The sequence below is a fragment of the Xenopus tropicalis genome, chromosome 6 (assembly GCF_000004195.4).
Source record: "Xenopus tropicalis strain Nigerian chromosome 6, UCB_Xtro_10.0, whole genome shotgun sequence".
NCBI classification, from domain to species: domain Eukaryota; kingdom Metazoa; phylum Chordata; class Amphibia; order Anura; family Pipidae; genus Xenopus; species Xenopus tropicalis.
This window is the reverse complement of record NC_030682.2, coordinates 4,398,484-4,411,575: the sequence shown is the minus strand read 5'-3', so window position 1 is coordinate 4,411,575 and position 13,092 is coordinate 4,398,484. Positions and strand designations below refer to the sequence as shown.

General features: G+C 52.5%; 1 protein-coding gene across 1 annotated transcript; it reads left to right on the top strand.

Annotated features, from left to right (window-relative positions):
• The first annotated feature begins 2,872 nt into the window (after positions 1-2,872).
• On the top strand, positions 2,873-8,545 carry MGC145518 (uncharacterized protein). The gene is given in 2 exon segments (NM_001079000.1): positions 2,873-3,010; positions 5,848-8,545. A coding segment is annotated over 1 exon segment (2,469 nt). The 5' UTR covers positions 2,873-3,010; positions 5,848-5,856; the 3' UTR covers positions 8,326-8,545.
• Positions 8,546-13,092: the final 4,547 nt, after the last annotated feature.

The window sequence follows — 13,092 nt, the reverse complement described above, 5'->3', positions numbered from 1 at the left end:
TGTGCTTAGTACAGGGGAATCCCTATGTGCCATAGTTTTATGGTATCTCTCTGTACAGGCTATGAGCAAACTTAGGGGGCTGTTCCTGCTGAATTGTGCTTAGTACAGGGGAATCCCTATGTGCCATAGTTTTATGGTATCTCTCTGTACAGGCTATGAGCAAACTTAGGGGGCTGTTCCTGCTGAATTGTGCTTAGTACAGGGGAATCCCTATGTGCCATAGTTTTATGGTATCTCTCTGTACAGGCTATGAGCAAACTTAGGGGGCTGTTCCTGCTGAATTGTGCTTAGTACAGGGGAATCCCTATGTGCCATAGTTTTATGGTATCTCTCTGTACAGGCTATGAGCAAACTTAGGGGGCTGTTCCTGCTGAATTGTGCTTAGTACAGGGGAATCCCTATGTGCCATAGTTTTATGGTATCTCTCTGTACAGGCTATGAGCAAACTTAGGGGGCTGTTCCTGCTGAATTGTGCTTAGTACAGGGGAATCCCTATGTGCCATAGTTTTATGGTATCTCTCTGTACAGGCTATGAGCAAACTTAGGGGGCTGTTCCTGCTGAATTGTGCTTAGTACAGGGGAATCCCTATGTGCCATAGTGTTATGGTATCTCTCTGTACAGGCTATGAGTAAACTTAGGGGGCTGTTCCTGCTGAATTGTGCTTAGTACAGGGGAATCCCTATGTGCCATAGTGTTATGGTATCTCTCTGTACAGGCTATGAGCAAACTTAGGGGGCTGTTCCTGCTGAATTGTGCTTAGTACAGGGGAATCCCTATGTGCCATAGTGTTATGGTATCTCTCTGTACAGGCTATGAGCAAACTTAGGGGGCTGTTCCTGCTGAATTGTGCTTAGTACAGGGGAATCCCTATGTGCCATAGTGTTATGGTATCTCTCTGTACAGGCTATGGGCAAACTTAGGGGGCCGTTCCTGCTGAATTGTGCTTAGTACAGGGGAATCCCTATGTGCCATAGTTTTATGGTATCTCTCTGTACAGGCTATGAGCAAACTTAGGGGGCTGTTCCTGCTGAATTGTGCTTAGTACAGGGGAATCCCTATGTGCCATAGTGTTATGGTATCTCTCTGTACAGGCTATGAGCAAACTTAGGGGGCTGTTCCTGCTGAATTGGGCTTAGTACAGGGGAATCCCTATGTGCCATAGTGTTATGGTATCTCTCTGTACAGGCTATGGGCAAACTTAGGGGGCCGTTCCTGCTGAATTGTGTTTAGTACAGGGGAATCCCTATGTGCCATAGTTTTATGGTATCTCTCTGTACAGGCTATGGGCAAACTTAGGGGGCTGTTCCTGCTGAATTGTGCTTAGTACAGGGGAATCCCTATGTGCCATAGTGTTATGGTATCTCTCTGTACAGGCTATGGGCAAACTTAGGGGGCTGTTCCTGCTGAATTGTGCTTAGTACAGGGGAATCCCTATGTGCCATAGTGTTATGGTATCTCTCTGTACAGGCTATGGGCAAACTTAGGGGGCTGTTCCTGCTGAATTGTGCTTAGTACAGGGGAATCCCTATGTGCCATAGTTTTATGGTATCTCTCTGTACAGGCTATGGGCAAACTTAGGGGGCTGTTCCTGCTGAATTGTGCTTAGTACAGGGGAATCCCTATGTGCCATAGTTTTATGGTATCTCTCTGTACAGGCTATGGGCAAACTTAGGGGGCTGTTCCTGCTGAATTGTGCTTAGTACAGGGGAATCCCCATGTGCCATAGTTTTATGGTATCTCTCTGTACAGGCTATGAGCAAACTTAGGGGGCTGTTCCTGCTGAATTGTGCTTAGTACAGGGGAATCCCTATGTGCCATAGTTTTATGGTATCTCTCTGTACAGGCTATGAGCAAACTTAGGGGGCTGTTCCTGCTGAATTGTGCTTAGTACAAGGGAATCCCTATGTGCCATAGTTTTATGGTATCTCTCTGTACAGGCTATGAGCAAACTTAGGGGGCTGTTCCTGCTGAAGCGGGACCCTAGGGGGGCTGTTGAGGGGGAGACAGTGGGTATAAGGGGTATATATCCCTAGAGGGGCTCATACTGCACAGACACATTGTGGCCTCATGTATTCCTCTCAGTCTCCATCCCCTTTACAAAGGGCCACAGCTCGGGGCCCAGTTGGGCAGTAAATGGTATTCTGACTGGTCGGGAGCAGTACCCCCTGTACCCCCATTCTCCTTACCACATGGGGGTCCTGCTGGCCTCCTGGGGGGCCCAGTGGGAGGGACCCTGGTGCAGTCACACCCCCTGCCCCCCAGTAGTTCTGTCACTCACTAGAGCATAACCCCGCCCCCAGTCTCTTGTGACATCATAGCCCCTAAGTGATGTAACAACTCCCTTTGGGGCCACAGATAGGGGCAAGTGCTGAGGGCAGATTTATGCCCCGCCCCTGCTAGTTCCGCCGCTGCACAGTCACACAGCAGTCGTTAGAGTTGCCGGGAGTTGCAGATGGCTTTTTCACATTGAGCGCCTCTGATTGGCGCAGCCTTTTATCTGTGTTGGGCTGTTGTCATGGCAACTTCAATGTGCCCGCCCTGGCTTCTACAGGGGCGGCAATGATCCGACAGGCCCTGCGGGGCCCCTCTGTAACTCTCACAATCTCACTGACAAGCGAAAGTTAATGACTGATAGGTATAACTATAAAACTGTAGTAATATACCTCTCCCAACGCACTGTCCGGCTCCTCTCGCTGCTGGAGTAGAGTTTGCCCACCAACAAAATGGCCGCCGCGCTCAGTATTAGAGACGCGTCTGTGGGGAAAGCTATCAACCATTTTTATTGGTCTAGCAGTCCTTTATCTGAACCCGTAACGGTCTCTACATCATGATGAGTGGGCGGGGCTGAGCCAGTTCCCGCCCTCCCATACACAGCCTGGCTACAACCGAGATGTGAGGGAGCGAAGGAGCATATTGGTAGTTGTGTCCTGCTGCTGCCTGCATCTCCCTTCCCCTGTGTCCCTGGCATTGTCCCTCCCCTGCACTCACATCTCCAGCCTGGGCTACTGGGTAAGTGCTTTTCCCTCCTCCTCCTCCTCCTCCTCCTCCTCCCTGCACTGTCTGTGGGACTGGGGGTTAATCCCGCTGCAGGGGCCGATAGAGAGGGGCGGCTGTGGGACTGGGGGTTAATCCCGCTGCAGGGGCTGATAGAGAGGGGCGGCTGTGGGACTGGGGGTTAATCCCGCTGCAGGGGCTGATAGAGAGGGGCGGCTGTGGGACTGGGGGTTAATCCCGCTGCAGGGGCTGATAGAGAGGGGCGGCTGTGGGACTGGGGGTTAATCCCGCTGCAGGGGCTGATAGAGAGGGGCGACTGGGGGCTGATAGAGAGGGGCAGTTGTGGGACTGGGGGCTGATAGAGAGGGGCAGTTGTGGGACTGGGGGCTGATAGAGAGGGGCAGTTGTGGGATTGGGGGCTGATAGAGAGGGGCAGTTGTGGGACTGGGGGCTGATAGAGAGGGGCAGTTGTGGGACTGGGGGCTGATAGAGAGGGGCAGTTGTGGGACTGGGGGCTGATAGAGAGGGGCAGTTGTGGGACTGGGGCTGATAGAGAGGGGCAGTTGTGGGACTGGGGGCTGATAGAGAGGGGCAGTTGTGGGACTGGGGGAGAGGAGGGGAAGTGAGTGACACATGGATAATAAATAAAATGCACTGATAAGAAAATAGGAAAAAATCATAGTCTTAAATTCCTATATTATAGTATATTATTACAGTAAAGTGTGAGTGAGTGTATGTGAGTGGATTTGCCATGTTGAGAGAGAGAGCGAGAGCTGCCGCTGGCTGTTATGAGGGTCAGTGACCCCAGCAGGCAATTTGCATGGACACTGCTGCCTGGAATGTCAATGGGGCTCCCCTCCCCCTCGGGCTCATATCCTGTGCAGGGTTATTGCCAGTTACAGCCTCTCCCCATAGTGAATAGACACAGTGAGTACTGGGAGGGGGCAGGGGCCACCCTGTCTGCTGTCTGTGCATATAATCTGCCAGGGTCACTGACCCCAGTTACCAGGCAACTCAGCAGCCCGCAGTAGGAATGGAGTTTTTCTTCCAGGACTGCGCAATAATAATCCCGACAGATCTTTATTTACAGTTGTTCCCTGCTGCTGCTTTGCCCTTTAATCAGGGGAGTGCAGGGAGCCGGGGATTGGCCACTCCTGGTTATATGAGCAGGGAATGTTGGGAAGGGCGGTGGCACAACCTATTCATACAGGGTAGGTCTGGCTCATTGTGCCCCGCAATAGTAATGAATGGGGGGGGGCACAGATTGCCCATTCCCCTCTGTCTGACCCTGTTATTTTTATGGTCTGGCCGGTCCTTCACTCACTCACCCCCGGTCTGGCCGGTCCTACACTCACTCACACCCAGTCTGGCCGGTCCTACACTCACTCACCCCCGGTCTGGCCTACACTCACTCACCCCCGGTCTGGCCGGTCCTACACTCACTCACCCCCGGTCTGGCCGGTCCTACACTCACTCACCCCTGGTCTGGCCAGTCCTACACTCACTCACCCCCAGTCTGGCCGGCCCTACACTCACTCACCCCCGGTCTGGCCTACACTCACTCACCCCCGGTCTGGCCAGTCCTACACTCACTCACCCCCGGTCTGGCCAGTCCTACACTCACTCACCCCTGGTCTGGCCTGTCATACACTCACTCACCCCCGGTCTGGCCTGTCATACAGTCACTCACCCCCGGTCTGGCCTGTCATACAGTCACTCACCCCCGGTCTGGCCTGTCCTACACTCACTCACCCCCGGTCTGGCCTGTCCTACACTCACTCACCCCCGGTCTGGCCAGTCCTACACTCACTCACCCCCAGTCTGGCCAGTCCTACACTCACTCACCCCCGGTCTGGCCAGTCCTACACTCACTCACCCCCGGTCTGGCCAGTCCTACACTCACTCACCCCCAGTCTGGCCAGTCCTACCCTCACTGATTCAGTAAGAGTTCTTCTGCTTCAATATACATCTACACGGGGACCTAGTCTTACCTTCAACTTCAGGGTTAAAACTCACAAATGTGTTAAAGGGGAGGGCATTTATAATTGCATAATGCACAGAGTGCCTTAATGTTCTAGATATGTTAATAATGGGTGAGTGCAGAGAACCAACACTGTGATTAAAGGGTAAGTCCTATTGGGACAAATGATGGGTGACTAACTCCTGGGTATGTGAATCGTTACTACTCCAGTACTTGCCCAGGTACAGAGTTCAGATTCTTTGAATTTCCTATTGTTTTTTTTCAAGGTCAGGGAGAGTCTGAACCCCGGGTAACTAAATACGAGGAATGCACCGAATCTAGGATTCAGTTTGGGATTCGGCCAAGATTTGTCCTTCAGCAGGATTGGGATTCGCCTGTATCCATGCCTCTGGCCAAACCCAATCTGAATCTTGACTTTTTGCCACATAAACGCGCATATCGCTTAGTTGTCGTTAACCGTTACTTATCCTGATTTGCATATTCAAATTAGGATTCAAATTCATTTTCTTATTCTGCGAATCTTTCGCAGAGGATTCGGGGTTTGTCCGGCCCCTAAAATAGTGGATTGGGTGCATCCCTAATAAATACAGTACCCCCGGCCCACCAAAGATTTACAGTTACATATGTCTGATTGGCTGTTCTTTCTGCTCTCTCTCCCAAAGTCATATGGTGAATCAGGGGTATTTCTTCTGTTGTATACTTAGGCCAATACACTGGTACACACTCAACTTGCCCGAAAAACTTCATACTTTCCATGAAGGGCAAGGAAAGCCAAATTAAAATTGCCTTGGGGGGGTGGGGTTGGCTAACATGTTGGCGGTCCCTCAGAATTCCTAGTTCTAATTCCACACCAAATGTTTGTGCCTAACAGGTATCCGACATGCCGACCTGCATAGTGAAGGGATGTCTGCACAGCTGCAAGCGGAAGAAGCAGTTCCCGCACGTCGTCCTTCACGTTTTTCCCGGAAATCTCACCATAATAAAGAACTGGCTGCAACACATTCCCCAGAATTTCGGAGACATCAACGAGATGGCACTTAAAATTTTAGAAGGAAAAAAAAGCGACACCTTCCGTCTGTGTTCGGAACATTTCACCCCGGATAGTTACACGTACCAGGGCACCAAACGGGTTCTTAAAAAAGAGGCGGTGCCGACGCTCTTCCCCGAAACCTTTTCATCTGCGTTCGTCAATCTGAGTGCGCAACGATTTAAAAAGAAAAAGGGGAAAGATGCGGAGTCAGAACCTGACTTGCAGTCCATATCATCACTTCTGTCCATCGCCACTTTCCCATATTCCTTAACTTCGTCTCTGCTTCAGGCCCCGCACAAACCAGAAGATGCTTCCGGAACTTATTCATCAGCTTTGCTACCGTCTCCGCACCCAGAAACTTCTCTTCTGGAGCCGACCGAGACATCTGCGGAAACCTCCTCCCAGTCAAATCCGCCGACGGAGGAAAGATCATCTGGACTACAACAACCTTCCTGTGCTCATTGCAACAAATCTATCCCGAAAAGTGCAATATTTGTCGACACCGACATGAACACTGATTATTTTTATAGGAAAAAGAGTGTGTCGACCAATACGTTCACTAAATTTGGTAAGAAGAGTGTCGCGTCGCAGAAGATGATTTTTCAGAAAAATAAGGGTTTGCAGTGTAAACTCATTACGGGTCAGTACCAAGTCCCAAGAATCCAGTCTTTGTCAACTCTACTAAACTCAGCTGGCACTCAGGCCCACTCCACAAACAGCTATAATGGGCCGGCTCTGGATATGAGTTCAACCTGTCTGAGAATGAGAGAGGAAGCAGAGTCCGATTCCGTTGGTATAAAGGGTGTAGATATGCGCGTGGGTGCTACAGAACACATAGACCTGACCTATGAACCTTTAGTTCAGAACACATACAATGCCAAAGTTGCCGATGATGAATGCGAAGTGGAATCTACAGTCGATTCAGAGAATCTGACGGATTTGGGATACAAAGATGAGGTTGATGAGAACAAGTTTCTTGTATTCGAGTCTTGTCTGGATAAACTTCTGTGGGGCTCACGTTGCAGGGGAGGGAGGAACTGTCCGGCAGCCATTAAGAGCATTCGGAAGAAAATAACCGGATCTTTCCTAAGTGTAAATGCTGTTTGTGCCAAAGGACATTCATTCCATCTTTGGGACAGTCAACCCAAAAAGGGTCACATGCCGATCGGCGATGTGTTAATGTCGGCCGCCATCGTACTAAGCGGCTCCAGTTACAGCAAAGTGAGTTACATGAATAAAATTCTGGGGCTCAGGCAGATCGGGAAGGAAACCCATTATCGCCACCAAAGACTCTTCCTGTTCCCGACCATCAATCACCACTGGGAATTGGAGCAGCACCGAGTGATGAAAGAGTTGGGGCAGAAACCAGTGTGCCTCGTCGCTGATAGGAATTGCCACAGTGCAGAAAAGCGCTGTGTTTGCACATTTATGGAGGCAACCTCAAAGAAAATTGTGAGCTTGAAGGTGGATCAAGCGTCGCCTGAAACATCTTCCCTCGCACTCGAGAGACAAACATTCCAAAGCGCCTTGGATAATGTGCTGCAGTGCAACGTAAATGTTCAGCTGGTCTGTACGGAGCCGCGGCCCTGGGTAAAGAACCTGATGGAAGAGAATTATGGGCACATCCTACATGAGTTTGATGCCTGGCGCTACGGGAAATCCGTTGGTAACAGAGTGGCTGCCGCCAGCAAAAAGAGAAACTGTTCCGAGCTTGCCCAGTGGAGCGCCCCAGTGAGAAACCATTTATGGTGGGCGGTTAGATCATGTGAAGGCAACACGGAACTAATGATGGAGAAGTGGAACTCACTAATATATCACGTAATTGGGGTACATAAATGGAGGACGGGTGCGCTCTATCACGGCTGTGAACATGCGCCTCAGGAGGATGAAGTGACAAGATCGTTTCTAGGGAAAGGTTCTAGAGCTCATAGAAAGCTGAGAGAGATTGTACTGAGTCGGGACATCAACAAAGATCTCCCAAAGCTGCGGAATATTTGTCACATGGGGGAGCTGGATGTGTTCCGCAGCAACGCCCTCAAGTACCGGCCAAAGCAAAGCCACTTCTCTACCCATTCCTTAATTGCACGGACTCAGCTGGCCGCACTAGACCACAATAGGAATGTCCATCACCAGCTGGCCATCTTGGCTAATGGAAGAGATGAGGAAGTGCTTAGGGAGGACTATCCCAGGGTGGAATTCCGTGAGTTGAAGAAGGACTGGAGAGTGAAACCTGTCTATGACTTGGCGCGGTGTCATTTTATATTCACTATCATGAAAGACGTGGTCAGATACGTGTATGGGGAAAAGTGTCCTGGGTAGCGGCGACTCCCTTCTGAATCCAAACCCAACAGGGAGAGGGCCACATACAGAATAAAGATCTTCTCAAGGGTCGCCAGTCACATGACTGATATCTGTAGATCACATCGATCTGTGTTTCATTAACTTTTGCCAAATGAGGGAACATCCAATAAAAATGCAGCTATTTCTTATAGATATAAATGTGTATATAGAGTTTAGAATAAATATCCTGGAAAATGAATGGATCCCTGAGTTTCTAATATGGGTCGGGATTTAATAGATTTGGGGACAGGATCAGAACAGGAAGTTCAGGAAATGGCAAATGGGACGATTTCAAGTGTTTTATGTGCCACTACAAAATGCCAGGGCAACAGAACTTGAAATTGCCCCCTGCATGCTGCCCAGGCATTCCCATAAGAGAAAAGGGGGAATCATACTTCTATAATTTAGAGTATGAGAGTAAAATGTACCTCGGCCTGAAGAGCTGTGTCTGCCAGAAACCGGGTCCCATTTGTATTGTGGGGAACCACTGGCAGGGCTGGCACTAAGGGCTGGCAGAAGGGGTGTGTGGCCGGTGAGAAGTGGCACGCTATAGGGGGAAACCATTTGGCAGAGGAAAGGAGCAAGTGGAGTGGCAGGACCAGCAAGAGGGCAGCAGGGAACCTATGGCAGACTGAGTGGGTCAAGCTGGGGCAGCAAGTAGGGTGGCAGGACAATAAGTATTGCCATGGGTGCCATTACTATGTGGACTCTCACTTCTGTGCTCAGAAGTTGGGAGTCAGGATCAACAAGGAAGCAGATATGGATCAAGTGCCTGAAAACTGGAACAAACTTCACTACAGGTATAAGGCAGGTAGGTGGGCCCCCTGGAACAGAAGAGAAAGGCAAAGCGAATTAGCAAGGCACGGAAGGGGTTTAACAGAATAAACAGGCCACAGGCCAAGAGCAATTACAGCAGGAGGGCCGACCATGGTCAGGGTGTCCAAACTGGCAGAATGACCTCTACAAAAGCCAAGTCCATGGGCGGCAGTTGGTCTATGAAACTGAATTTCTGGCCTCAGTTAGACACACTGCCCAAACCGGACCTGGCTTCCCAGCTTGGGCACGATGATGACATGATGGGGTGCTTAGTAAGGTGTGACCTCACAGGGCTGGGCCCAGCCCAACCGAGGTAACAGAACCGTCTGTGTTGGTTGAGTGTGTTGGGAAAGAACCATGGGCAGGGCTGGCAGCAGAAAAACAGAATAGCGCCACCCTCCTATATCAGTTATTCGGGTGTATTAGTATCACTGTAATAGGTCTCCCACTTGATGTTGGAATGTGGTTGCTGGGAGTTGCTCCACAAGGGCATTACTGAGATTGGGGGTCAGGCCTTGCTCACTATTGGGGTTCTCTTCTGGCCGGTCAAGTTTTTTTGATTCCAGTCTATAAATGTACCTTTATTTGTACCTGGGAGGGGAGTTACAGTGCTCATACACATAGTTGCCCCACCATTGTTCCTCTCCCCCCACCCAATGCTACAGTTGGCAATACCCATTCACAAACCCCAGTTGGTTCCATTAGCCAGCCCCGTACAGATATGTCAGCTCTCTTCTGGTCACTGCTGGGGGCCCAGTCAGTATCTCCAGTAAGGGGCCTTCAGCTGGGGGGGGGCATGGGAGGGGTAAATATGGGCAGCATTGTGCTCAGCACCCCCAAAGCCTAGCTGATTGCCCCAGTGAGAAGGGTTCCACTGCCACTACACCGGCCTAGCCTGGTTCTGATCAGCTGTTTGCCCCCTAAACCTTGTATAATGCAACTCCTGGCACGGAATGCCCCCTTTAACAGCCATGTGTGTCACTAGGCACAGAGAGCTAAACGCCCCTACGCCAAACTGCCCAGCAGGGGGCGTAACTAGGGCAGGTAGGCACAGATAACTAAATACCCCAGTGGGGGGCGTAACTAGGGCAGGTAGGCACAGAGAACTAAATACCCCAGTGGGGGGCGTAACTAGGGCAGGTAGGCACAGAGAACTAAATACCCCAGCGGGGGGGGGCGTAACTAGGGCAGGTAGGCACAGATAACTAAATACCCCAGTGGGGGGCGTAACTAGGGCAGGTAGGCACAGAGAACTAAATACCCCAGTGGGGGGCGTAACTAGGGCAGGTAGGCACAGAGAACTAAATACCCCAGCGGGGGGGGGGCGTAACTAGGGCAGGTAGGCACAGAGAACTAAATACCCCAGTGGGGGGCGTAACTAGGGCAGGTAGGCACAGAGAACTAAATACCCCAGTGGGGGGCGTAACTAGGGCAGGTAGGCACAGAGAACTAAATACCCCAGCGGGGGGGCGTAACTAGGGCACGTAGGCACAGAGAACTAAATACCCCAGTGGGGGGCGTAACTAGGGCAGGTAGGCACAGAGAACTAAATACCCCAGTGGGGGGTGTAACTAGGGCAGGTAGGCACAGAGAACTAAATACCCCAGCGGGGGGGGGGCGTAACTAGGGCAGGTAGGCACAGAGAACTAAATACCCCAGCGGGGGGGGGCGTAACTAGGGCAGGTAGGCACAGAGAACTAAATACCCCAGCGGGGGGGGGCGTAACTAGGGCAGGTAGGCACAGAGAACTAAATACCCCAGCGGGGGGGGCGTAACTAGGGCAGGTAGGCACAGAGAACTAAATACCCCAGCGGGGGTGGCGTAAATAGGGCAGGTAGGCACAGAGAACTAAATACCCCAGCGGGGGGGGGGGGCGTAACTAGGGCAGGTAGGCACAGAGAACTAAATACCCCAGCGGGGGGGGGGGGGGCGTAACTAGGGCAGGTAGGCACAGAGAACTAAATACCCCAGCGGGGGGGGGCGTAACTAGGGCAGGTAGGCACAGAGAACTAAATACCCCAGCGGTGGGGCGTAACTAGGGCAGGTAGGCACAGAGAACTAAATACCCCAGCGGGGGGCGTAACTAGGGCAGGTAGGCACAGAGAACTAAATACCCCAGCGGGGGGGGGGGGGCGTAACTAGGGCAGGTAGGCACAGAGAACTAAATACCCCAGCGGGGGGGGGGGGGGGCGTAACTAGGGCAGGTAGGCACAGAGAACTAAATACCCCAGCGGGGGGGGGCGTAACTAGGGCAGGTAGGCACAGAGAACTAAATACCCCAGTGGGGGGGGGGCGTAACTAGGGCAGGTAGGCACAGAGAACTAAATACCCCAGTGGGGGGGGGCGTAACTAGGGCAGGTAGGCACAGAGAACTAAATACCCCAGTGGGGGGGGGCGTAACTAGGGCAGGTAGGCACAGAGAACTAAATACCCCAGCGGGGGGGGGGGCGTAACTAGGGCAGGTAGGCACAGAGAACTAAATACCCCAGCGGGGGGCGTAACTAGGGCAGGTAGGCACAGAGAACTAAATACCCCAGTGGGGGGCGTAACTAGGGCAGGTAGGCACAGAGAACTAAATACCCCAGTGGGGGGCGGAACTAGGGCAGGTAGGCACAGAGAACTAAATACCCCAGCGGGGGGGGGCGTAAGTAGGGCAGGTAGGCACAGAGAACTAAATACCCCAGCGGGGGGCGTAACTAGGGCAGGTAGGCACAGAGAACTAAATACCCCAGCGGGGGGGGGGGGCGTAACTAGGGCAGGTAGGCACAGAGAACTAAATACCCCAGTGGGGGGGGCGTAACTAGGGCAGGTAGGCACAGAGAACTAAATACCCCAGCGGGGGGGGCGTAACTAGGGCAGGTAGGCACAGAGAACTAAATACCCCAGCGGGGGGCGTAACTAGGGCAGGTAGGCACAGAGAACTAAATACCCCAGCGGGGGGCGTAACTAGGGCAGGTAGGCACAGAGAACTAAATACCCCAGTGGGGGGCGGAACTAGGGCAGGTAGGCACAGAGAACTAAATACCCCAGCGGGGGGGGGGGCGTAACTAGGGCAGGTAGGCACAGAGAACTAAATACCCCAGTGGGGGGCGTAACTAGGGCAGGTAGGCACAGAGAACTAAATACCCCAGTGGGGGGCGTAACTAGGGCAGGTAGGCACAGAGAACTAAATACCCCAGCGGGGGGGGCGTAACTAGGGCACGTAGGCACAGAGAACTAAATACCCCAGTGGGGGGCGTAACTAGGGCAGGTAGGCACAGAGAACTAAATACCCCAGTGGGGGGCGTAACTAGGGCAGGTAGGCACAGAGAACTAAATACCCCAGCGGGGGGGGGCGTATCTAGGGCAGGTAGGCACAGAGAACTAAATACCCCAGCGGGGGGCGTAACTAGGGCAGGTAGGCACAGAGAACTAAATACCCCAGCGGGGGGGGGCGTAACTAGGGCAGGTAGGCACAGAGAACTAAATACCCCAGCGGGGGGGGGCGTAACTAGGGCAGGTAGGCACAGAGAACTAAATACCCCAGCGGGGGTGGCGTAAATAGGGCAGGTAGGCACAGAGAACTAAATACCCCAGCGGGGGGGGGGCGTAACTAGGGCAGGTAGGCACAGAGAACTAAATACCCCAGCGGGGGGGGGGGGGGCGTAACTAGGGCAGGTAGGCACAGAGAACTAAATACCCCAGCGGGGGGGGGCGTAACTAGGGCAGGTAGGCACAGAGAACTAAATACCCCAGCGGGGGGCGTAACTAGGGCAGGTAGGCACAGAGAACTAAATACCCCAGCGGGGGGGGGGGCGTAACTAGGGCAGGTAGGCACAGAGAACTAAATACCCCAGCGGGGGGGGGACGTAACTAGGGCAGGTAGGCACAGAGAACTAAATACCCCAGTGGGGGGGGGGCGTAACTAGGGCAGGTAGGCACAGAGAACTA